At 39.6% G+C, this 27,729-nt stretch overlaps 1 protein-coding gene across 2 annotated transcripts; it reads left to right on the top strand.

Moving 5' to 3' along the window:
* Positions 1-26,281, top strand: NDUFAF6 (NADH:ubiquinone oxidoreductase complex assembly factor 6). 2 transcript variants are annotated; one of them, XM_060775626.2, is made up of 9 exons: positions 1-189; positions 3,721-3,820; positions 11,067-11,189; positions 16,422-16,478; positions 17,207-17,309; positions 18,416-18,549; positions 20,267-20,368; positions 25,705-25,761; positions 26,137-26,281. In XM_060775626.2, exons 1-9 carry the CDS (start codon positions 29-31, stop codon positions 26,263-26,265), a joined length of 966 nt encoding a protein of 321 aa, XP_060631609.2. In that variant the 5' UTR covers positions 1-28; the 3' UTR covers positions 26,266-26,281. The 2 variants fall into 2 exon arrangements, with proteins under 2 accessions (XP_060631609.2, XP_060631610.2); XM_060775627.2 differs by lacking the exon at positions 1-189 and having other exon boundaries at positions 3,736-3,824.
* Positions 26,282-27,729: the final 1,448 nt, after the last annotated feature.

Raw genomic sequence — 27,729 nt, 5'->3', positions numbered from 1 at the left:
CAGAAGGGGGCGTGGTCGGGAAACTTGCATGGCGTCTGCAGTGAGGCCTGGGCAAGGATGGTGCGGCCTTCGCGGGAGGAGGCTGCTGTTTCCCGGGAAATACGCGGGGAGGAGAATGCCGGCGGTGGCCGTGGCTTCCAACCGGGCCTCTGCAGGGGAAGAGCAGCAGTACTGCGTGGATTTGGTGCGGTGAGTTCCATGAGGATGGATAAGGATCCCCTTCCCCTGCTGAAACATGGCTCAGTGCTGTGGAATGCTGGGAGTTGTAGTGAGGTGAGGCACCAGCCTCCTTTTGTAAGGACCTTGTGAAACTATATATCCCATGATTCCATAGCTTGGAGTTGTAGTGAGGTGAGGCACCAGCCTCCTTTTGTAAGGACCTTGTGAAACTATATATCCCATGATTCCATAGCTTGGAGTTGTAGTGAGGTGAGGCACCAGCCTCCTTTTTTAAGGACCTTGTGAAACTATATATCCCATGATTCCATAGCTTGGAGTTGTAGTGAGGTGAGGCACCAGCCTCCTTTTTTAAGGACCTTGTGAAACTATATATCCCATGATTCCATAGCTTGGAGTTGTAGTGAGGTGAGGCACCAGCCTCCTTTTTTAAGGACCTTGTGAAACTATATATCCCATGATTCCATAGCTTGGAGTTGTAGTGAGGTGAGGCACCAGCCTCCTTTTTTAAGGACCTTGTGAAACTATATATCCCATGATTCCATAGCCATGACAGCTAAAGTGCTGTCAAATCCCCATTCATTCTGCAGTGTAGATGCCTCCTAAGAGATATGGGATGTTTTCATTCCTCTTTGGATGCATTATTATTATTATTATTATTATTATTATTATTATTACTTTATTTGTACCCCGCTAGCATCTCCCGAGGGATTCGGTGCGGCTTACACAGGCCGAAGCCCCAAAAACACAATACAACAATACAATACCCAAAGCAAATTAAAAACAGTTAAGCAGGAAAACAATAACAGTAACAATACAACAAGACACTACTAAAACTGGGCCGGCCGGAGTAGGGGTACAGGATTTAAAGTGCTGATGTGGCGGGAGGGATGTGGGATTATAATATAAGTGTGATGTGCAGTGTGCAGTGATCTTGGTTCTACTAAAGTGCTTCTAGGATTTGGTGCTGGAGGTTCCTAGTCTGAAAAGGCACATCGGAACAGCCAGGTTTTCAATTCCTTCCTGAAGACTGCCAATGTAGGGGCTTGTCTGAGATCTTTCGGGAGGGCGTTCCAGAGTTGGGGGGCCACCACAGAGAAGGCCCTGTCTCGCGTCCCCAACAAATGCACTTGCGACGCGGGCGGGATCACGAGCAGGGCCTCTCCAGATGTCCGGAGTGAGCGTGTGGGTTCGTAGACAGCGATACGGTCACGCAGGTAGGGTGGTCCCAAACCGTTCAGGGCTTTGTAGGTAAGCACCTGCACCTTAAATTGGGCTCGGAAAATAAACGGCAGCCAGTGGAGCTCCTTAAACAGGAGGGTTGACCTCTCTATGTAATGAGCCCCAGTTAACATCCTGGCTACTGCCCGTTGGACCAGCTGGAATTTCCGAGCCGTTTTCAAGGGCAGCCCCACGTAGAGCGCGTTGCAGTAATCAAGTCTAGAGGTGACCAAGGCATGGACCACCCCGGCCAGATCAGCCTTCACAAGGTATGGATGCAGCTGGCGCACAAGTCTCAATTGTGCAAAAGCCCTCCCGGACACCGCCGATGCCTGAGCCTCAAGCGTGAGCGATGAGTCCAAGAGGACACCCAAGAGGATGCATCTACACCAGGCCTGGGCCGACTTGGGCCCTGCAGGTGTTTTGGACTCCAACTCCCATCATTCCTAACAGCCTCAGGCCCCTTCCTTTTCAGGAAGGGTTAACACCCCTGTAGAGTTTATTTTACTGCCTGTGCCCCTTGTTCAGAAGATTCCCCTCACTTTATGTCCTCATGATAATTGGTTTTTGAAAAATGTGGCTTGTTGTGGGAACAACAAAACTTCAATGGAGACACCTTTCCCCATGATAACTCTTTCAGGAGTGAATTTCCCTTCCTGGGGGTAGATTTCTCTCACTTTCTGTTGTCTCACCCTGTTCCTAACTATGAGTCGTTTGTAAGCCAGATGTTTGTAACTTGGGGACTGCCTGTACAGTAAATATATGTGGTATGTATATGTCAGATGGCAGTTTAGCCAATGCATATTGCACTGCATATCTTCCAAGCCCTTTTCAAGGACATCCCTATGTTGAGTGGATATTTGTGGGTCTTTGAGGCTGATCTAAGAAGAAATACAGGAAGCATAACAGATGAAGCTAGATGAGCAGTTCTAGCCATAGCAGCCTATGGCTCTCCAGGACCTTGTCCTATGTTGAGCAGCATAAAAAATGTGGGAGAGATTAACCCCTACTTCTCCACTGCGATTATTGAATGACAGTAGCAAATAATAGGGGCAGTGGGTTAAACCCCTGTGCCGGCAGGACTGAAGACCGACAGGTCGCAGGTTTGAATCTAGGAAGAGGTTGATGAGCTGCTTCTATCAGCTCCAGCTCCTCATGCGGTGACATGAGAGAAGCCTCCCACAAGGATGATAAAAACATCAAAATCATCCGGGCGTCCCCTGGGCAACATCCTTGCAGACAGCCAATTCTCTCACACCAGAAGCGACTTGCAGTTTCTCAAGTCATTCCTGACATGACAAAAAATGGTTTTAATTATTTAAAAGGGCTTGGAATATATCTAAGTATTAGTGGGAGACAACTAATGAATATGATGTAAGCTATATTTTATGGGAAGCAACTGGCAAAAACTATCTCTGAGTACTCCTTGCCCAAGAAAACTTGGTGAAATGCATGGGCATCATAAATAGACAGTTGTACACACATACACTTGTCTGAAACAATGCTAGTCATAGCACAGGGCTAGATCAACCAATGTTATGGCTCAGTTATAAAGTCACTCTATGTTGTAACGTGCATATGCTAATATAGCATATGGTACAGGAGTTTACAACTATCGCTGTAATGTAAGATCTAGTCACAGGTTTGCTAAAATAAAGTTATATATAAATATGCAAAACAGTAAATTTGATAGTCTTAAATAAGTTGTTAGTAAGTTTCCTGTGTTCCCAAAACAGTGAAATAAATGTATGTTTACTATGAAAATAGCTAATCCAGATTTCTTCTCTACCTTAACATTGTTGAAATTTTACTTCTCTAGTGACATATAGGAAAATCAGTAGAAGCCTAAGAAAAATGAAAGGATGAGATAAGAGGTTTGTTTTGTTTTGTTTTGTTTTGTAGAGGGGGAAGTAGTAGTGAGTTATCTGTTGGAATCAGTGATGAAAAGGAATCAAGACCAGGGAATGTTTTGAAGATAAGGACTACGGTATGTTTGTGGCAGATATAGGAATTAATAAGGATTCATTGTGAGGGCTTTCAGGCTCTGTGGTCAAAGTGTTAAATGATGTTAGTAGTGGAGTTCTGGTCAAAAGTTAAGAGGCAGATAGGAAATTGAACTGTAAACATTTCTCATGTTTCTACGAATTTAAACCACAAATCCCTGTAGAGAGGTTTTAGGAAGGGAAATATAGGTACTTGAAATTACATCCTGTATGCCTTGAACTGGAGATACTTTCTATTTACTAAATTTGGTTCTGTTTTTGTGTGGTTGTGTCAAAAAATGTACCCCCTGTGTCAATTTTCTTTTGTTTACCTGTCTAGGAAACGTGACTATGAAGGCTTCCTTGGTTCCTTGTTGTTGCCGGCAGAATCTCGTCCATCTGCTTTCGCCCTCAGAGCCTTCAATGTAGAACTCGCTCAGGCAGGTATTAAAATATACACTCGGAAATTGCTGAATTCAGAAAGCAAACAAACGCATAATATTGACTCTGTGTGTGCATGTGCCTTCAAGTCACTTGTCAACTTAATTTATTTACTGTATTTATGCCCAGCCCTTCTCACCCCAAAGAGGACTCAGAGTGGTTTACAAGTAGACAACAATTCAATGCCACGTAAACAGACATAACAGTAAAATAAACATATACATTAAAAATCATAAAGTTAAAACATCTATACATTAAAACCAAATATTAAAACCACACAATCCAAAATCATAGTCCAGGAGCCATTCTGGTCATAACTGCACTTACTCCATATCACTTCTTTCACTGAATTTACGGTCCGAAGACTTGGTCCCATAGCCACATTTTTAGTTTCTTTCTAAAAGTTAGGGGGAAGGTGCTGATCTGATTTCACTGAGGAGGGAGTTCCATAGTCAAGGAGCCACCACTGAGAAGGCCCTGTATCTCATCCCTACCAACCACACCTGTGAAGGAGGTGGGACTGAGGGTAGGGTCTCCCCAGAAGTTCTTAATCTCTGAGGTGGTTCATTGAGGGAGATACGTTTGGATGGGTAAGGTGATCCCATAATTTTATAGGGTTTTCTTAGGTGAGGAAAACTTTGTCCTTCTCCAACTGTTTGTTTGTTTGTTTGTTTCAAACATTTGTACCTCGACCTTCTCAACCCCCGAGGGGGGTCTCAAAGCGGCTTTGCCCTGATCTATTTATTCAGCTTTCCGTCATCTATTCCAAATTGTTTTTGGTATTTTTCTGGCTCCCGACAAAGTTGAATCTGTCAACTTGCATATAACATACAACTACTTTAAAATTTTGATATATCGCTTTATACAGAGTGGTCCCAAAGATCCATCCCCTGGGAATCCTACCACTCACTCTACACTTGTTTCTTCAATTCTTCTGTTTTGAGTGCATTACTGGGATTCAGGGTGATCCCTTTGAAATGTGGATTTATGTTAGTGTCAATATGTGAATCCTTTAGTTTTTTGTATGCATAGCTTGATGCCACTTCAAGCTTGTCAGCCAGCCAGGTTTAAATACAATAACAAAAGGTTTATTAAGCAACATAGAAAAGGATGATAAGCTCCAATGTTTCTTTAGCTTCCCCGGTATCACAGATAGTTAATTCTCCCTTTCTATTCTTATTCAGAACCCCGTGTCTAACTCCACACTTTGTCAATGTTCCCCTCAAACTCTGGCTGAAATAAAAACCCTCTGCTCCTCTGCCTTTAAAAAACATTATGCACACCCCCCCTCCTGCAGCCCCCCTTCTTAGCTTCCCTGGACCATGATTGGCTGCCTTGAAGCAAAGTCTGCCTAGCAGCTCCTTCACAAAATATCTTCACACCATTACAGAGCTTGAAAAAGTTACTTTTGTAGACTGTGACTTCTAAGATCCCCCAGTCACCATTGTTACTAGTCATGTTGGTTAGGAGTTCCTTTGACATGTAATTGAGAGAAATAACTTTTGCAAGCTCTGTGGCATTTTGTAGGTAGAAGAAATAGGGAGAGACATTTTGCATTCTGCTTGTGAATATATCATCCTGAGTAATTTGGTGTTTTGTGCAAACTTGGCTATCTTGTTGTTTGCTCTTTACTGCAAGCAGCTTATTAACACTTTAAATAGCCGTGGCTCCTATAAATAGCCACAGGGAATTCCATTCTTTGCTTGCATGACAAACTCACATTTAGCCCCTCCCTTCTAGACAATGTCTCTGAACAAAGGGCTTGCTCAGACATTTGTATATATCAGACTTTGTATTATTCTACAGCTGAAACCTTGTCCTCCATCTCCATAACTTAGTCTTGTTAAATAAATTAGTTTGATCGCTCACGCTCAGGATTTAAGTGCCTGGTAGATAAGTGTTGTGTAGGTAAATCTTTGTTTTTCTTTTGGTGATTCACAGTTTTAGGATTTCTTTGTATGTAATTATATTTAAATATTTGTTGAGTAGCAACAGAATGTAACTTTGTAAAACAGGCTTTGAATCCCAAAACCCACTGGGTGACACTTTCTCAGCCTCAAGAGAAAGGCAGTAGCAAACCTCCTCTGAACAAATAGTGCCAAGAAAACCTTGTGATAGGGTTGCCATAAATTGGAAATGACTTAAAGGCACAAAACAATAATTTATGGAGTGCCTTTCAGGCTGCCAAGGTGATGTACCACAAATGAAAACAGACATAAAAATTGAAAGCACTATTTTAAAACAGACTAAAACAATTAGTTAATACTATTGTATGTGTTTGAAAAAACCTAGCAAGCTCCCCTGAACAAATCCTGCTCTATCGGTGATAAGAGTTGCAATACATTGGAAATTATTTGAAGGTGCAGACAACAAGAAGATATTATTGAAAACTATCAGGAAAACCACCCTAGTTTTAAAGACAAAAGATAGCATGGAAGAGTACAGTACTGACCACTTAATAGAAACTTAAAAGGAATGGAACCAGCTTGATCTCTCTTGGGAGGAAGTTCCACAATGGACATGCTTTTAGTGAAAGCCCTGTTTAATTACTCTCCAACCTAGTTTCTTGGATGATGGGACGTGTATCATCAACCCTGCTGAAGAGTACAAATCCTGGTGGCTGATATTAGAGATTTGGAGGTTCAAACCAGTACATAGACTTGAGTTGAGACGCAGATAGAAAACAATACAGTTACTCCAAAGTAAGTGATCTGTTGTGTCGTTGAGGGTTATCTGGAAAGTAAGGTTACAAGATGTTTTTAAAATATAAACAATGAATATATTTTAATAAAACTTACATGGATTGTTGCATAGGTATTACATTATTTTTCCACATAATCACCATTCAGTTCAATACATTTTTCATCTGTGGGACGAGTTTTTGATACCTATGTCATATTTATTATTTATTATTTATTTAGGGCTTTTATATCCCATCCTTTCTCAACCTCCGCAGAGGGACTCAGGACGGCTAACGAAGTGGCACCTCATGGCGCTCACATCATAACATAAATATACAATTAACAATAATGTAATAATAACAATATAAAACATTATAAACAATATAAAACCATATAAACAATATAACAACAATATAAAATCAGACTACAGATAGTCAGTGGTCACCAATTTAAGAAGATCATAGAAGTTTCCCTCTACCTTTTTCAGCCAGTTTGTCACTTCGATTTTCACCTCGTCATCATTGGAAAAGTGTTTTCCACCCAGGTGTTCCTTCAATTTAGTGAACAGCGAACAGCGAGATCGGGGCTGTGAGAGGGGTGGCTTAAAACATCCCAACCAAATGAAGTCAACAACTCTTGTGTTGCATGACCGGTGTGCGGATGCGCATTGTCATGAAGGAGACAAACTCCCGCCATCGGCATCTCACGATGTTTCGTTTTGGATGGCTCTGCAAAGTTTCTTTATGGTCTCACAATATATTCTGAACCCATTTTGTCACATGCTGTCTTGACATTACATCCTCTCCATAAACCGAAATGATTTCACAATGAATTGCAGCATCATTCATGCCCTTAGCATTTAGGTAGCTTATTACAGAGTGAACTTCACACTAGGAGGGAAACAGAATGAGGATACTGATCTCTAACCTTCACCACAATGGCAGTCGATGAGCTACTGATGACTGGCACTGTGCGTTCACTTCTGCAGATTTCCTGCTACACGGCCGTGATCCCAACTTCACTTCAGAAAATCCCCCATGAGAGTTACGTCTCTTGAAACCTTACTTTTCGGATAACTCTTGTAGCTGCTGCATTTTGCACTAGGTTTAGCTTCCCCTAAATGTTCAAGGACAGCAACATGTAGAACAAAAAGGGTTCGTTGCAGCCTGTTAATTTCTCTAAAATAAGGATGAGGTATGACAAGCTGCAACTGATTCCTCTGACCCACAGCAAAGCTTGTTTTTCTGTCGGCTTAGCGATTATGACTTTAATAATTAGTTTTGCTGATGAATTCAGAGATGCAACTGACAGTTCCCTATTTTGTATCCTGTCTTTCTGCTTGGTGGTGCTCCAGGGAACAGACACTAAAATACAAACAACCAAGTACAAGAGGATAGATAGAACATCAGCAAAACCTTTTCAAAACAGCCAGCTGAACAAATATTAACATTTATAGTGCCTACTTTGGGATTTACAGCCAATGAGTCAAAAAGGCATTTCTCAATGTTTGTTTGCCTTCAGAAGATCATCAGGGCAGAGGGAAACACTTGTCCCAAAGATCTTAAAATTTGGGGAACTTGTGCAGGAGAATTGTCTTTCAGAACACAATTGCTCCAGAAACAGTCTAATAGCCAGTGAAGCCGCTGTAATGTGTGAGTTGCTACTCAAAAAAACCTTAGCCAATTGTGTTCTGAGATAGAAATTTCCAAACTCTTTAAAGAAGTCTTACTTAGAGGGTGTTTTGATAGTCCAAACAAGATGCAACAAAAGCTCTGTCTGAAATCTCTGGAAACAAGTACACCTGGTACACTAACATTTGCTGCTTCAAAGCCCTCTTGGTCACTGCCAAAACTGGATATCCATCTTCAAAGCTGAATCCAGGAGTATGGCAAGAGTACAGGACTCTCCAAGGGGAGGGCAACTCTTTCCAAGAAACATTGGGAGCTCTGTCCCTAAATAGAATTTCTATTGACCAGGAAATTCTTTGTTTTTCTTGGATTAAGTTTCAGTTTATTCACTCTCACCCACCTGCTCTCTACATAAAACAAATTCAAACGATAAGTGTGTTCTTTTGAATTAAGTGGAAAATAGGCATGTACATACACGAGAGAGGATGCTGGCTGTCGTCATATTGGTGAATCAGATATCTTTTAGTTTCAGTAGCCAACACACATTTTGGTGCCTCTGTTAGCCCTGTTTCTGAGTATACTTGAGCTGCTTATTTGGAAAATGGTACCAGTTTCCTCCCTATTCTAGTTTTTGAGATACAGAATATATGGTATCTACCAGTCACCATCTCCTTGCCCATAGAAAACAATGATAATCACACCTAAGAAATTAGAGTTGGTGCAGTTTATCCAATGCAGTTTTCTGAATCAGCATTCCACATAATGAGAAGAACAGAACAAGCCTAAATACCAAGTCACCAAGGATTTTTATTGGGCTGTGTGTTAATAATACTGTAAACCAGATGTTCTCAAACTTTTTCAGCTGCAGAGCACTTTTTGAAGGAAAAGTTTCTCATGAGAGCCCCAAGAAATGTTTATATATTATATATTATATATAGTGTGTGTGTATGTATGTGTGTGTGTGTGTGTATCAGACAGAAGCACACTTTTGGAAGCACAAGGGCCACCTTGCGTTTTAAAATTTGACAGATGGGCCGGGCCAGAAGCAGATGGATGGAGAATGTTGGTGTGAACCAATTGAAAGAAACATGAACGAATTCCTGTGCCCACTACACATACCTCGTTTGTAGTGCAAGAAAGAAAGAACAATACAATATTTCAGCATGGCAAAGGGATGCATCCAGCAATGGAGGCTTCAGCTGTGGGACCTTTCGTCTGGGCACGGTTTGGGGGGGGGGGGGAGTGGGAAGAAAAAAAAAGCACAGAGCCCTTCAATTTGCTTCACAGAATCCTAAGTGCTTTGTAGAGCACAGTCTGGGAACTGCTGTTGTAAACAATAACAAAATAGTTTTAGATGTATTACATTCCTTTGGTCTTCACTTGCTAGGCTGATTTCATTACATATTGCAGTTCATAATTTAATTGTTGCAGATTTGATTATGTAAAGGTAAAGTTTTCCCCTTGACATTAAGTCTGGTCAAGTCAGACTCTTGGGAGTGGTGCTCATCTCCATTTCTAAGCCAAAGAGCCAACCTTGTCCATAGACACCTCTTAGGCTGTGTGGCTGCATGACTGCATGGAGCGCCGTTACCTTCCTGTCGAAGTGATACCTATTAATCTACTCACATTTGCATGTTTTCAAACTGCTAGGTTGGCAGAAGTGGGGGCTCACTCCATCTGTGTATTTGAACCGCCGACCTTCCGGTCAGCAAGTTCTGCAGCTTAGCGGTTTAACCTGCTGCACCACTACGGAATAAGTACATAAAAGTAAATGATATACAGTATACTCCAAACTAAATGTCATGTATTTTGACTAATGGTGTACTTTTTTAGTGTGGAAAATAACTTATATCACTCACTTCTGAACCCAATTTGTGGTGTGGGTGTTTGGATTTGAAATCTGGGACCAAAATAACTGCAAGAACGTCTCTTTCAGTCTCGCCTCGCCTATGACTTAAGATCTTGCTTGGGAGGTTCTTCTCCAAGTATATTGGGCATAATCTGTATTAGCAAGGGTGAGAGTCTTCTCTCATGTGGCCTCCCTCATGTTGACCAGTCTTGTTGTAATGGAAAGAATAGCGCTACTGCTGGCAACAGTCAACTCCTTGATTGCTTAAAACTCTTTTAATAGCTAGAATAATAAGATACATGAAATGTATAGTTTAAATATATATCTTTGTTTTTAGAAGATAGTTTGACACTCTAAATTGTACCTTTTAATAAATTATCTTTGGCAGGGGAAACTTAAGCCTTTTGAAGTAGGGCAACAAATACTCGGTATCCAAGTCAAGGTGCATAGCACCCAAACCCCACCAAATTATTTTGACACTTGACTCAGGTACATATGCCCATTCTGCCATCTCTAACAATAAAATTCCAACAGCATCCAATTAAATAACAAAGTTTCCTGCCCTTTCATGACCTTTCGGGCCTGCTGCTTCAGTCTGCCTATTTGTTTGGTCCTGCTCTTGGCTTTGAAAATTCCCTCATTTGACATTAAATATGTCAGAATAAATTTCCACCTGCATTTGCTGGATCTCATTTTATTATAGCGATCTTCACAAGCAGCTCTACAGTTGTTTATAGCAGGTGCTGTAGTTCAGTCTCACTTGATTCAGAAAGTATTATTTACAGAAGGTTTTTAACAGAAAAGGTTGTAAATGAATAAAAACTGTAGGATGAATTAATTTTGCAAGATCCATCTTGTGGCTTTTACAGTTGAATGTATTTCCTCCATAGCAGTATAAATATGCCAAAAACATTTTACTTCGATAATATAAATACTAAATAAGATAGATTGGATATTCCTCTTGATCAGCTTTACAAGTCTGGCATTGTAAGAGGATGAAAGGAGAACAAACTTGGCCTTTTTCCTTGAGTCAAATGTATAAAAATAAGAAATGTCAGTATCACTCCAATTTTTGCTTCAATTTCAGATTAAAGACTCCATAACTCAGAAGACTATTGGTTTGATGAGAATTCAATTTTGGAGGAAAACTGTGGAAGATATATACCATGACAACCCACCCCAGCAGCCAGTTGCAATAGAGTTGTGGAAGGTATAAAATCCAAACTTGTACTAAAATTACAATTATTGCTTTCTCATCACAGGACAAATGGTGCTGGCAGACCAACCTTTTTGGAGTATTCAAGCTAATGCTGATGTTTTTAAATAGAAAACACAAGACTATTTATAGTGTACTTCAGAGTAGAAGCTGGGATCATTTTCTGTAGTCAAAAGCTATGAAGAGGGGCATCCAAGTGTTTTAATTAATTTGTTGAATTATATTTCATTAGGTTATCTGAATTTGATATCTAAATAATCTACAGAATGGGTCTTTAGTCATAAAGAGTAGGATTGGGGCTTGGCTTCATAACTCCCTATAGAAATTACTAATCAGACCTCCAGAGAATTGGGAGAATAAAATTACTGTATTCTATCCTTTTGAGAGCCAGTTTGGGTGAGCAAGTTATCATTCCAAGACCAATTCAAAGTGCTGAGATTAACCTCAAAAAGAATTTGGGGCCAAGTTATCTTAGGTGTTTTCTCCCATACACACTCATGCAGATGCTAAGATAATAATCAAATGATGACCAGCAGGTAGCTGTCAGTTATAGTGCCTTTTTTTAAAAAAGGTGTCCTGTTCAGAAAGGGTTGCTTGGTACCTATATTATTTTGGAAGGACAGACTCTTACTCAGTTTACCAATCTTAAAAACTTTTCATGTTGAAATAAGAAAACCTTTTGTCTATTGAGTATTTTAGACAGAGAGCCACATAACATCTTGCCATTGGCCATGGTAGGTAGAACTAGTGGGAGTTTGCTGGAAGTCTAAATGATGTGTGTATGTATTGCTGCTTATACCGTGCTGTGTTCATTCTGATAGTGTTGCTGAGTTTAGCTTGGATTAACACTTTGGTTTGATCTATTCTCTTTAATGTTTGAGTATTCTCTTAATCTTATGATTTTAAATATTTTATTGTTAACTGTGCAGGTAATATTTGCCATAGAGTATTATAGTTGATGGATAGCATGCATTCATTAATAATAAGCAATTAAAATTTAAAAAAGCCAAACATGCTTATTAATGTTAAGCTGAGAGTGCCTGTTGTCGTTGTTGTTGCTGCTGCTGCTGCTGCTATTATTTTGTTTATTTATATCCTGCTTTTTCTCTCCAAAAGGAGACTCAAAGCAGCTAACATTAAAAGTGTTATGATACAATTTAGAATATACAAATATTAAAACAGTATTAAATATCATTTGTTTTGAAAACAATTAAGATTAAATCCATGAAAACACAAAAAACCACCGCAGCCTCTGACATGATCTTAAACACTATATTTACATGCCTGTCTGATTAAAAAGGTTTTAGCCTGTCACCAGAAGGACAGCAGGGAGGGGGCCATTCTGGCTCCCCTGGGCAAGGGAGTTCCAGAGTCTAGGGGCAGCCACTGAGAAAGCTCGCTCTCTCATTCCCATCAACCAAGCTTGAGATGGAGGTGGGACCCAGAGAAGGGTGTCTCCTGTAGATCTCAGGCCTGGGCACATTCATACAAGGGGATGTGGTCAGCCAAATAGCCTGGACCTGAACTTTAAAGGTCATAATCAGCACTTTGAATTGTGCCCAGAAATAGACTGGCAGCCAGTGGAGCTGCTACAACCGGGGGGTTGTCTTCTCCCTGTAGCCAGCCCCAGTTAGCAACCTGTCTGCAGCTCTTTGGATCAGCTGAAGTTTCTGAGCAGTCTTCAGAGGCAGCCCCACCTAGAGTACGTTATAGTAATCCAGATGGAATGTTATTAAGGCATGTACCACTGTGGCCAGATCTGGCTTATCAAGGAATGTGTCCAGTTGGTGCACCAGTTTTAATTGTGCAAAGGCCCTCCTGGTCACTGCAGAGACCTGGGCCTCCAGGTTCAGTGCTGAGTCCAGGAGGACCCCCAAACTGCGGACCAGTGACTTCAAGGGAAGTGTGACCTCATCCAGCACAGGCTGGATTCCTATTCCCTGATCTGTCTTCCAACTGACCAGGAGTACTTCTGTCTTGTCTGGATTAAGTTTCAATTTCTTTGGCCTCATCCATTCCATTACTGGTGACAGGTCCTGGTTTAGAGTCAGGACTGTTTCCTTGGCTTTAGGTAGAAAGGAGTAGTGGTCTTGGGTGTCATCTACATGTAGGTGGCACCGAATTCTAAATCTCCAAATGATCACTCCAAGCAAGTTTCATGTATATGTTGAACAGAATAAGGGACAAAACAGAACCCTGTGGAACCCACAGGTCAACTGCCAGGGTTTTGAACAGGAGTCCCCCATCACCACCCTCTGGGTATGGCCCCCAAGGAAGGAACAAAGCCACTGTAAAACAGTGCCTCCCAGTCCCATCCCAGTGAGATGGTCCAGGAGGACACCATGGTCAATGGTATGGAATGGAAAGCTGCCGAGAGGTTCAGCACAATCAACAGGGACACACTCCCCGTCTAGTTCTCTGTGTAGGACATCCACCAAGGTAACTAAAGCTGTCTCTGTTCCATAGCCTCTGTCTTCTAACCAAGTGCCAATCATTGTTCCATGCAGGCTGTACGTGTTCTCAGTGTATGTACTGGTGTGCACAGTCAGTAGGTGGCAGGGATGCCTTTGTTCTCTCCAGTTGCTGGGTTCTCCCTCCAGGAAGGGACTGGGATAGATGTGCCAAATTCCTTTTCAATGCCTACCTCAGGAGCTTGGCTTTTGTTCCCTTTTTCTTTTCCAAACAGCTTGTTTACTATGCGTGTGTTGGCTGTGGACTTGTCCAGACTTGTCCCTCTGATTGCCCCTTTTATAAGTCGTAATTTCACTCTTTGTGAGTCAGAAAACAAAGAGAGTCTCAGCAGAATGGTGTTGCTTAAGTAATTTTTTTCTTCTTCTTCTGTCATGAACAGTACAGACTATATTTCTATTCCTTGATTTCTATGCAAAGTCACACCAAGCACTTTAGTACTCCCAATTGATATTTGGGATAATGTGAAACAACATTTTGTAGTGCTGCTATTCAGGTTTTTCTGGCACACAGTCATCTGGCTATTAAAGTGTGGGCAGTAGTGTGTTTATTTATTTTCAAGATTTCTGCCTCATCTTCTGGTAAAATCATACCAAAGTAAGTTATTAATGTAGCTGAGTGGTTATATTAGAAAAGGCTATATTAGATAAGGTGGTTTCTTACATCCAATAAAATGCAGAGTAATTAAGTTGTAATTAAAGGCCAATGAGAGAAATCCTGGGGATAATAGGTTGGCTTTTCTGCAGATTCCAAGTGTTTTGCTGCTCCAGTGGAGCTTGTGGTACATACAGAATAAATAGCCTCTTCATGGAAATATCCTTCTAGTGGAGGACAATTTGCTATATGTAAAGCTTGGCTTCCTTCGGGAAAATTAAGCTGATTTACATGCATGTTAATGTTTATATGTGATTTATTTAATTGTATTGTTGTTATTTTTGTTATTGCTTTCTTGTTTATTTATGTGTTGTTGGGCTTGGCCTCATGTAAGCCACTCCGAGTCCCTTGGGGAGATGGAGGTGGGGTATAAATAAAGTTTATTATTATTATCAAACTTGCCTGATAGGTATTCATATAATAATAATTATTATTATTATATGAATACCTATCAGGCAAGTTTGATTATTATTATTTTATACTAGGCAGACATCAGCAATTTGGGTGCAGTTATCAATACAGCTACTGTTTATCTTTTCTTGTTAAATCTTAATACTCTCATAAACCCATGGGATGTATAGTATATTCAGATGAGTTAAATGGCATCATACAAGTTCCATAGAATTACAGAATTGGAAGAGTCTGTAAGGGCCATCCACTCCAACCCCTTGTCATGCAGGGACACACCATCAAAGCATCCCCGACAGATGGCCAGTCCTTAATGAAGCTAAGGACACTGCCTTCATACTCCCCACTCAAGGGGAACCATGGCTAATGCTGCTGCTCCTTAGAGTCCTGTGCTTCCTTTCCTGTGTGCCTTTCTCTAAACATGCATCTCCTTCACCACTGTTTCTTTGACTTGTCAGCCATACTTAGCACCACTGCCTTTTAGCTCCCTCTGGCTGCTTCCTCTGTAAAAGCTTCCTGCTAGCCTGAGTTGGGTGGTGTGTTGAGCATTGGACTATGACTTTGGAGACCAGGGTTCAGTTCTCTGCTTTGCCATGGAAATTCATTGGGTGACTTTGGGCAGAAAACCCAATGATAGGTCCACCTTAGGGTTGTCGTAAGCCAACAACAACTTTTAAGGCACACAACAATAAAGCCTGAGTGGACAGTAAGCTTTTGTCATGCTAGCCTGAACCCCTGGCTCAGAGTCAGGAACACCGTGTTCATCTGTCAAAGGTCAGATCTCTGGGTAGATGTTTGGCTGTGCATCTGTCTATGAGGGCCTCTGCTTTTTCATTTTCCAGTGCTCCCTTCTGTCTACTGGCTATTTTGGCTTCATGTTGCATCCCTTTCTTCTTCCTTTCTACTTTGTGCGACTGCTGCTTTCAGTGTTGCCTTTGTGAGGTTCCGGGTTTATACATCAAACCTTCAAAGTACAGTGCCTGCAGACTGCTTCTAGCTCAGCTTTGTAGTGACATATGTTAATTCTCCCCTTGGAAGCCCGAGTTTTGCTGTGGAGCTTCCATAATTCATCTTAGACTTAGTAACAAAAATCCTGTGTTTTACTTTTCTCTTGGAGGCATTGTCTTTTTTGGTGTGGTATTTTGTTAGCATTTTTGCACTATATATAGCATGTCTTGTACTTTTCCTTGCATGTGATGGACATACTGTTGGTAGCAACAACTGTATGTGGACTGCATTCTTTAGTAACGTTAATGAAACTGGTATGTGCCTTTAGTGTTTCAAATATCACTATGAAGAACAGATTGTTTATAAAACTAGGTTTTGTAAGTCTAAGGAGATATTTTAACTTGGATATATTCTGAGAGTTACTGTATTAGCCATGTTTTCTCTTTTCCTCTATGTCAATTTGTAGTATCAGCTTTATGCAAATCCAATGTTTACCTAAAAACCAAGTATTCTTCTGGAGCAAACTGAAGTAGAGTCATCTTTTAAGCCTTTTCTGGAAACAGTTCTTCCATTGGTGGTTACTTTATATGACATGACAGAAGATGACTGTATTGAGTATGTTAAAATGCTTTAAAATATGATCTTATTAATAATGGTTAATTCCAGAGCTTTGACCCCCCCCCCCCTAATTTGGTGCATGTCCTGTTTTGTACTGATGATGTCTTGATTTGATTTTTCATTGACTAGGCAGTCAAGAGGCAAAACTTAACCAAAAGATGGCTTATGAAGATTATTGATGAAAGGGTAAGTTTTGCTTTAAAACCCTAAGAAACCCGAGTGAGTGTATTTTTACTTACAGTATTTTTACTTATTTTTCACAGTTTTTGTGTAAACATTATCTTTTGTTCTATAAATAAAGACTAGGATCTCTTTGGTCCTTGCACTGAGTGAAGAAGCTCATCAAGAAAACATGTGTTCCCATGCACTTAGTTCACTCTGTTCCCGGTTTCTTTCCAACCTTCTGTGCTATTCAAAATTGTGGTCTGGAGAATATCCCAGGTCTCCATAGCATATGTGGAAATGCACAAAGTCATTATGGTGAGGAACCTCCTTCAAGATCTGGCTTTTTCTGTCAGTGCAAGTAGCAGTTGGATCTTTGTCTGTGTTTTTAAAACTGGAAAACCACAATTGGCCTTCATTCTGATATGCAGCTTTGTTTCCCCTCAAAAAGCCTTGCAAACTGCTAACTCCAGTGAAGTGATCTAAGGATTTCTCAAAAAGGGACTCTGAATATTCTCACAGTGTCATAAATTCAATATTTTTGGGACGAGCCATGACAAATAAAAGTAGTGATCCATCCATCTATTTATCCTTGAGGGAAAGCCACTATAAAAGCCTTCAGTTACAAAGCTGAGACATAGTTAGAGGACACTTGTGGATATTGAGTATTGTCATAAACCACTTTTGTGGTGAGTTGGTTTTGATATATGCAGTTCATTCACATTCTTCATCCTCTTTGTTCAAATTCTTAGGAAAAAAATCTGGATGACAGAGGATATCGGGATATCAGTGAGCTTGAAGCATATGCTGAAAACACACAGAGTGTTCTCCTTTATCTCATATTGGAAACACTTGGTGGGTACATGTTGGGGAAGTGTCTTTCGGTGATACATATACTCAAGTAGAAGTTTCTTGTTTAGAATGCAATTTACTGCAGACAGGGAAATCTAAAAGTATATTATTACGATATGAGACTGCAGTTTCTTGAAATACTGCAATCACTTCACTTGCAAATATCATGCTGGAAATAGGGACTTGAAGCCTGCCTGCACTGTATCTCATTTATTTGCAGTAGGAAAATCCTTGATTTTTGGCACACAATTTATTAAAAGTACAATAGCAACAAGGAATGTGCTCTCTCTCTCTCTCTCTCAACGCTTTTTCTAAATTTGTTAGCTGGAGCTTGGGGATACAGCCAGGATTCTAACCGTAGATCTTGTTGTGAAAATACTTTTAGATTTCCCTGTCTGCAGTAATACTTTACTTGCAAATATCATGCAAATATATGCCTCATAGCAAATATCATGCAAATATATCATGTAAATATTATGCAAATACAGATACCCTATAGTCTTGCCCTCAGTAAGCTTACAAATGTGCAAAATGCAAGTACTTGTTTAGTTTTGCTTGTAGTTTAAATAGTTATTTAAAGCATTGACCATGTTCACTTGGAGGTAAATTCTTAATGGCTTTGGTTGGATGTGGATTACAGTAAATGCAAATAGGAGACCTTGGTACTTCTCCATGTCTTGCAGCTATGCTATTCCTAAGATAACATTCTCCCATTCAGGCCAACCTGGGTTGCTCTTAGTCCAAGAACCACTGGAAGCATGTCTGCTGAGAACATGAGAGAGGTCTTATCCAATGGGCTACTTTTAAATTTTCAGATTCCCTGCTAAGGAAGGATGAGGTCACTGCTGCCTTTCTGCTGGCCCTTTAATTTTGACAGGCATGTGAGCTGATCTGTGTCTGAAGGGACAGTTGGGTGTTGGCTTTTTTATTTTTATAGTTGCGGTTTTGTTTTCTTCATTCTGCACTTGTGTCTTAATCAATATTTGGTTTGTAATCTGTATTTTATTATCGTTAACCAACCTGGGTTCCTTTCTGTTGAGAAAATGAGTTGGAAGAAAGGTTAAATTACAGTTTAAATAATCATAGTTTGTTGGGTTCTGTAAATACAGGTGTGAAAGACATTCATGCAGACCACGCAGCCAGTCACATCGGGAAGGCACAAGGCATAGTAACCTGCTTAAGAGCTACTCCATACCATGCTAGCAGAAGGAAGATCTTTCTACCCATGGACATATGTATGCTGGTAAGACAATATAACTGGGATCTCACACCAAAACATGGAAAGCGTACCTTTTTGTACCACACCTTCCAGAATGTGCTGACCCTACTGACTCAGGATTCTGGAGGCAGAAGTATAAAAGTAACATTCCCAAGCTCTGTGCAACTCAAAATAGTTTCATGTAGTTGCTGCATAGTGTTTCCATCATCATTTGATTTGTCGAAAGAGCTTATCTTGACGGCGTAGGTTGGCCTCATGATTTCAGTAAGATAAAGAAGCAGGAAATGGAAAACATTTAAACTTAGTATTTAAAAGAAATCTTACTGTTGTTGTACTTACTGATACAAGTGGTTGAGTGGTTTCAAAAATATGATTGTGTGTTAGCTGGGGGAGGAAAATTTGTGCAGAATAGTCAGTGTGCTTTCTCCACAAGCATAAATGAATCTCTCTTCTACCGTATATACTCAAGTACAAACTGACCCGAATATAAGCCGAGGCACCTAATTTTACCACAAAAGCTGGGAAAATGTATTGACTCAAATATAAGCTAAGAGTGGGAAATGCAGTAGCTAGTAGTAAATTTCAAAATAAAAATAGATACCAATAAAATTACATTAGGCATCGGAAGATTAAATGTTTTTGAATATTTACATAAAACTGTAATTTGAGATAAGACTGTCCAACTCTGATTAAACCATTATTATAACCTCCTTCAATGTAAATGTGCTTACGCGTCCTTCCATTAACAATAGAGTAAAATAATAACGGTAATAAAATAATTATATAGTAAAATAATGGAAATGTAATAATAACAATAATAGAGTAAAATAATAACGGTAATAAAATAATTATATAGTAAAATAATGGAAATGTAATAATAACAATAATAGAGTAAAATAATAGCGGTAATAAAATAATTATATAGTAAAATAATGGAAATGTAATAATAACAATAATAGAGTAAAATAATAAATCTAATAATATAATAAAATAAATAATAATAATAAAGTAAAATAATATATGTCATAACAATAATAGAGTAAAATAATAAATGTAATAAGAATAATAAATATAGTACAATAATACATGTAATAAAAATATGGTACAACAATAAATGTAATATAAATAATAGAGTAAAATAATAAATGTATTATTATTATTAACAATAATAACAACAGCAGAGTAAAATAATAAATAACTTTGACTCAAGTATAAATCAAGGGGGCATTTTTTTAGCCTAAAAATGTCTGAAAACTTGGCTTATATTCGAGTATATACGGTAATTCAGCAAACTTTGTCTAGATTTCATGTTCCTTACTTTTATTATCTGCTATGCCGTAGTTGGGTATCTCTATTATATACTCAAGGGTAGGCCTTCCATTAAACTATGTGAGGAAGCTGCTGCATCTAGCAGGCTTTGAAGTGTAGGGAGCAGCCAAGAGATAGTGGAGGGGAAAGCTTTGAGTTTCATGCCACCTAACATATGTCCATAAGTGGGCTTGCCATCCTTAGATTCAAGGAAGTATACTCTACTGTCACTAGTTTTGAAAATTCAACTGCCTGCCAGAATGAGGAACTGTAGTGGTGCCGATAAGAGTACATTATCAACATGGTCATGCATGCGTGCAGTATTACTTTAAGGTAGTAGTTTACTTTCTTTCTAATTGATTTCCTATAAATGTTTTTAATTTCTCTTTGTTTTTATATCTCTTCTCTGATCACTTTCTTCTGGATATATTAGCATGGTGTTTCCCAAGAAGATTTCATAAGGCATAATCAGGAGAAAAAAGTTCAAGATGTCATATATGATATAGCTAGTCAAGCACATGTTCATCTGGACCATGTAAGTTTCAAGTTTTTGTTGCAATCTCTACAACTGTCTTTCCTGTTTCTTAACATAGTAAATGGCCTCCTTCATCTGAACAGACTTCATATAATGATCTAAGGGAATGGGGGCAATTTTATCATGTTCCACACTTGCAGGAAGGAAGACATTTGCTGGAAGTAACTTCTGGTTCTGAAAAAAGGACTTTTCTGCCCCAAAAGCAGCCCAACAGCCCCCCCCCCCCAAATGGCATAACTGTCCCTTATGCCTCCTAAACAACATAGATAAATTTTAAAATTCTCCCTCTCCCTTTTTTGGCATGTGTGTATATGCAGCCCAGCCTTGTAAAGATGAAGCAGGAGAGCCAAACGCAGTGTGTGGCCAGCACTTTCTCCACCCTTTCCTAGGATAAGCTACTTACCCTCCATAGATTACAACTTTCCAAAAGGGGAGCATAGCCATGCTAATTGGATTGGTTAACACTGATCTACTGAACTTTCAAGATTTAATACCAGATGTGCAAACCCAGAGTTTTTGACATACAACTCTCCATTCGTAAGCAGTAGAAGCATACTTAAAACTTGATGGGGAACACTAAAGTGTCTGCGGCAATGGCAGCTCATGGTCCAAACAGTAAAATTAATTGTTTAAATGCATGATAGCCTGGTCTGCATGTCTATGTTATTTCAGGATGGCCCAGATTACGGCCCTCTGTCTTCAATATTGTGTAGGCTACCCTGTGCTTGGATGTTCTTTGCTCCCAAAAGTGGACCTTGCAGTAAACAAAAACTTGGGCAAATGACAAGAAGGGAAGTGAAATGTTATGGGGAACCAACACAAGGTGCCAACCTATACTGTGACTGTGGGCCAGATTGCAGGCCTCATGGTTCCTTTTTCTCCAAGGCAAAGCTGCTAGTTTGAGCCTGCTTTTTCTACAAAATGGTTTATTGTTATGATCCAATTAAAGGTATCCCTTAGTGACATTTGCCTAGATATTTTTCAGAGAGCCTGTCTGAAAGTTTGTATTAAATGACTGGTGCTGTCTAAAACTCAGGCCAGGTGGTATTTCTTGTTTATGATGCTTTTCCGCAAGCTTTGTAATGGAGATTTAAAAGGAATTGGCTCTCTTATGTCTGGGCTGTTGTTCTAGCCAAAGTGGCACACAGGCAAGCTAGGAGGAGACAAAATAATAGAACAAAAAGAAATGAGCTATATAACTGATACCCCAGTACTGACATATCCTAGATTGCTTGGCAAAACCATACTCATTTCCTTTTGTTTTGTAATCAGGACCTATCCAGTTCCTGCTGTAATGTGATGCAGTGTGGATAGACCTTTGTTACAAGCTCAGCTGTTTCTTTTGACTGTCTGCCCATTGCCTCCCCTTGCAAGCTGCTCTGCTGCTGATTACCTGCTAGGTGAAATAATTTTTTGGCAAATATTTATTAATTGGTGCCTTTCCTTGAGGTGTCATTCTCATTTTAAAACTGAAAAGTGTGTTTTAAAGGTGTCAGTTGTAGTTGAAAAGATGCCTTACAAGAAGTGAATTTTGTTCAAGGTTTTGGTAAAGTTACACAGTCAGGGCTAAGTCTGTATACCCAGAATGAGCAAAGTATTCAGTTACTTAAGTAAACATTGGCTATATATTAAAATAGATGGTTGACTGTGAAGCTTGAAACAGGTTTCTTTTCATTCATGGCCAGCAGAGGGCAAAATAAGCCTTCCCCAAGAACATTCAAATCTTCTTGCCTTTTGGCATCCTCAAAATTCTAAAGCTAATCTTGCCAAATGTTGTAATTTCTGCAAATAATTTAATTTAAGTTCCCTTCTTCTTGTTAGGTTTAAGTCATTATATTAGGGAGGTCTAAGAAAGTAACTTTTGAGAGGGGTAATGTGGATGCCATATTGCTGGGGCAGAGGGGTGGGCACAATAGTCTCAGCTACTTCCTAGTCTCTCTCCCCCTTTCTCTGGTATTACTTTGGCATTGGCTACTTAAGCCGTCCTGTCATGAATTATCTGGATTCCATTCCCCCAGCTTAGCATCTTTAAAGACCCACAGATCTCCTTTACTGTGCCATGAAACAATCTGGGGAAGCAGCAGACAAATTCTGATCTCTGGGAATGTACCACATCTGTCAGCTATTTTGTCCAAACAGTGAATGTGACATTCCTATTTCAGTTTTTTCGCTGTCTTTCTATTTACCTTGTCCTTGGATTCTCTGCATTTGTCTTCAAAAGCTCTCCATGGTCATGTCCCCCTTTTTATTCCCACCCTTGTATCTCATGTGATTGCTTACTTTTCCTGCTCTACTTAACCATTGGCTATTGAAAGACACCTCCTTTTTTCTTGCTGCCATCATCATCATCACCATCATAGCCAAAATCCTGTTGGGCAGTTACATGTTTGTAACTTACAGTTACGCCTTCACAACTGCTACATATTCATGATTTTTGTGCAGTCCCTAGTTTAGGGGCTATGAAGGGAACATAAAAGTGCCCTAAACTCCACTTCTCAATAAGCAGCTACTGCATGACAGGCATCCATTACCAAGTTGATCAGAAAGCAGTTGCTTGATATTCCTACCTCCATTCCCTCAAGTGACTTTCAGCATGAGGGGATTTGTAACAGAGTCCTTTTTCTGCATGTCGCACAGGAGTTTGCTCATGGAAGGGATGGGAATGTCAGGCAGCTGCTTCACGGTCAATGAGAACAGATCCATTTCAATCCAGAGGCTCCAGTGCTTACTGATAAATATGGTTTACTATTGGGGGGGGGGGGGAATAGAATTTACCATATAGCAGTCATTACCGTGCTACATAGTACAGAATGGTCATATAGAATTTTGCTGCAAGGATGACAATTCTCATTTCTATTTCTTCTTTCTCCCAATGAGGTCAAATACTTTTACCCTTTTATACTTGATGCTCCTTTCCTTGGAGATATTCCCTACAAACGCCTGTGTGATACTACTTTCTACATTTCCATCACATCCCTTCTCAACTAAAGTACATATTTTTCCCTTTTACTCTTGCCATCCAGCTGTCATCCCCTCATCGTTGCCTTTTTCTGTGCCTATTTTAGACACTAAGTGACTTGGGACCAGGGACTTGTCCTTTTGGTGACCATTCAAAAACATAAATATTGGATTTGATCTTCCACCTTTTAATGCTCCTACTATTGAAAACCGGTCCTGCACAGAAATTTTGAGAAGCCAGGAAAGTCACAGATCCCATTCTTACCAGAAGATTAGGGAATGAGTCTTTCATTAAATTTGTGTCCTAAAGCATAACAAAACATTTACCTCTTATCTGTGCGGGCAAATGTGGAGTCAACACTCTTCCGGTCTCCCTTTTGGTATTACTGAGAGGTCATAGCTTTCTCCTCTTAGACCAGTGGCTCTCAACCGGGGGTCCCTGTGTGTTTTTGGCCTACAACTCCAAGAAATCCCAGCCAGTTTATCAGCTGTTAGGATTTCTGGGAGTTGAAGGCCAAAAACTTCTGGCGACCCCAGGTTGAGAACCACTGCCTTAGACCTTCACATTGCATGATAGCCAGTTAATGAATATGTATTGTCGAAGGCTTTCATGGCCAGAATCACTGGGTTATTGTAGGTTTTTTCGAGCTATATGGCCATGTTCTAGAGGCATTCTCTCCTGACGTTTCGCCTGCATCTATGGCAAGCATCCTCAGAGGTAGTGAGGTCCTCACTACCTCTGAGGATGCTTGCCATAGATGCAGGTGAAACGTCAGGAGAGAATGCCTCTAGAACATGGCCATATATCCCGAAAAAACCTACAACAACCCAATTAATGAATATTCTACTAGAGTGTGCTAAAATGGTCTTTCAGGACAGGCAGTCTCCAAGTTACAAACAAGATCAGTTTTGTAGGTTTGTTTGTAAGCTGAATTTGTATGTAAGTCAGAACAGATATAGATGCATAAGGAAGGGTTAACACCCATGTGGTGTTTGTTTTACAGTTTGAGCAGGATTATTGATTTTGAAAAAATTGGTTTGTTGTGGAAACAAGGATTGGCGAGAAAGCTTCAATTTAGACATCTTTCCCCCCATGATAACTCTTCTAGGAGTGAGTTGCCCTTCTGAGGGGTAGTTTTCTTTCACTTCTTGTTGTCTCAACCCCTTCTTAACTATGAGTCATTTGTAAGTGGGATGTTTGTAATTCGGGGACTGCCTGTAGTTCTACAAAAAGAATTGATGATATAGCACGAATAGGCAACATCCAAGAGTCCAGATTCCCAGCAGTCAGTGGAATGAAAGGCTTCATCAGCTCAAGAATGTATTCAGAAATTCCAATCCATTAAATGTGGGTTGAACAGAGATGTTTTCCTGCCACACTACACCTGTTACAGCTAGTTAACACCCCTGCCTCATGAGGGCAGTCTTGTTCAGTTTATCACATCTCCTTTCTGTTCCAAGCCAGCTTTATACTACATTCCAATAATTCTCCACATCATCCATATGGTTATCCACCGAACCTGGCCTTGGGCAACATCAAGAGCCATCCTTAAAATTAAACTTGTCACCTCATCACTATATCCACAAGTTTTGTATTTTTATGACTATTCATACATTGTGTCCATACAAGACCATTCCTAGACATCATTACACTCTATGCATCTGAGGAAGTGGACTGTCTATGGACAGCTTATGCTACAGCCTCTTTTCCCTAGTTAGTTTCAAAGGTGGTCCATGCTGATAGTCCAAGCTAACACAACAAGGCCTTTGAATTTTACATCTTAAGAGTCTGTCACTTTCACTGTTACTGGTTCTTACTTGGTTACACCTGTGGAATGCGATGCAGTGGCTCCCTACTAAGCAGTCTCATTCTTGCTTTTGTTGCTCAGACGTGTACATCAGCTCTATCAAGTATGTTTGAGTGAGCAAATATTAATCCCAGGGCTTATCCTCCTCTAATTTTTTTTTTGAATGATGGTCCAGCATGTGTTTTGATGGTGTGTGAGAGATGAAAGAGGGTACATACATGGCACAAGGAGAATATATTTTGGGATCACAATTTACAGATAAACTCAAATATTGTGCTGTATTTTCCTAGTCTATTACTGACTCTTGCTCTGAAATATGGCTTTTTTTACACCTTACTGTAATATTAAGATGGGTTCCATCTCAAGAGAAATCTTGCTAACTTACTTTTTAAATTGATATCCTGTATTACTCCCAGAAGCAGATTAGAATTAACTAAAACAAGTAGAAGTATAACATCAAGCAAATGAAAGCATAATCTAATTAAAACAAAATCTCAAAACATTTGGTGTTTATTTACACTTTATACAGTGACTGAAACTTGAACCTATTTTCTGACCTTTTTTCTCCAGGCAAGGTCCTTCAGGAAAAATGTTCCTGCTAAAGCATTTCCTGCTTTTCTCTGTACAGTAAGTAGCCCTGCTGCATTTTTACTGTATAAAAATAGGTTAGATTTGCAGTGAAACATTGATAGTGCGTGAACTTTGTAAATACTTCCTGAAAGTACAGGAAGTATTTCCAAGAGTGCATCCATCTAGGGAGTGCTCCTTTCTAACAGGTCTAGCCCAGTGAAATGCAGATTTTCTTTCTTTATCTCAAGGTGTAAGTATAAATTAGATAAATTATTTTCACTTCTACTTTTGATAGCCTGACATATTCGTGTCTAAGAATGCAACATGCTATTTTGTTTTAATCATTGTAAGTTTGTATTTCATCTGTTTCTGCTTCTTAATACCTTGACATATAACTATAATAAAACAAGATTTTTTTCTCTTCTTTTTCAGGTTGCTATTGAGGATTATTTAAATGAAATACAAAAGGTTGACTTCAATGTATTTCATCCAAGCTTGCATCGGAAGAACACTTTACTACCTTTGCATTTGTATATTAGATCATGGAAGAAAACTTATTAAATATTATTTAACAAGAGATTCCTCTTTATTAATGCCTTTTTAAAAGCCTCATTCATTCTGCAAGTTGTTTTGATATCATGTATGAGCTTACTTTACCATTCTTCTATCCATGTCTCTTATTCCTTACAATTCTCTCAGATGTGCCTTAAGAATGTCACAGGGATGATTTCCCAGCTGAGGCAAAATTAGAACCCGTATCTTCCCCTCCAAATGCAGAGCAACGTATTTAGCTTGTGATAGGAGGGGGCTAGGCAGCAGGGGATGCAGTTTTTGTTGACATCATTCCAATCATGTTTCTTGCACATCATTTAACCCTTGAAATATTTAAACATGGGATAGGGGGCTGCTGGCTTCTCTAAAAATATGTGGGGTATCTATATGAAGCAGGAGGCCACACATTATCTTTCTCTGTCTAAAAAAGGGCAAATTGCCTCATAGAATCATAGATTAACAAAGTGGGAAGAGACCACATGGGCTATCTAATTCAACATGTTGTTCTGAGATAGTTTTAAACAACTGGTTTTAAAGTAGATATAACTGATTTTAATGTTTGTCTATATTTATAGTTATTTAATGTTCCGACATGGAATACATGGCGTATATATATGCTGTGCTCTGCCCTGAGTCCCCTTCAAGGTGAGAGGGGTGGAATGTAAATGTTTCAAATGAACAAATAAATAAATAAACCCCCTTGCCATGCAGAAAAGCGCAATCAAAGTATCCCCAACAGGTGGCCAGCCAGCCTCTGTTTAAAAGCTTCCAAGGAAGGAGCTTCCACCACACTGCACAGCAGAGAGTTGCACTGCTGAACAGCCTTTACAGTCAGGAAGTTCTTCCTAATGTTCAAGTGGAATCTCCTTTCCTGTAATTTGAACCCATTGCTCCAAGTTCTAGATTCCAGGGCAGAAAACAGGCCTACTCCCTCTTCCTTATGACATCATATCACATATTTATATATGGGTAGTTGGCTACTATGTCTCCTCTCAACCTCTTCTGCAGGCTACACATACCCAGTTCTTTAAGACACTCCTCATTGGACATGGTCTCCAGCCTTTTGATCATTTTAGTTGCTCTCCTCCGGATGCCTCAAAGTTAATTTACATTGTAAATAAGTTTCAGTACTCCTTGTATCTATTTTTCAAAATTAGCATTGGACTGTCAGCCACATCTAGTTGTTTTGTTTTATAGTTAATTTTTCACAGTCCATATTCATCCTGGATGGTTCGGGGTCAGAAAATTGATCCCTAGACCCAGTAAAGTTTCCCCACCCCCATTAAAAACATTTATATCCTGCCTTTCATTTTGAAAGCTCAAATTGGCTAATAGGAGGTTAAAATAACAAAATTACAAAACCTGAAAAGAGCAAAATAAAAACAAAGGAAGGAGTCAAGCTTTGTTAAACAAATTGAAGATTCCAGCAGAAAAGAATTGTGTGTAGATGATAAAAATCACTAGATATCATAG

The sequence above is a fragment of the Anolis sagrei genome, chromosome 4 (genome assembly GCF_037176765.1).
Source record: "Anolis sagrei isolate rAnoSag1 chromosome 4, rAnoSag1.mat, whole genome shotgun sequence".
NCBI lineage: Eukaryota > Metazoa > Chordata > Lepidosauria > Squamata > Dactyloidae > Anolis > Anolis sagrei.
This window is presented reverse-complemented; position numbering and strand designations above follow the sequence as displayed.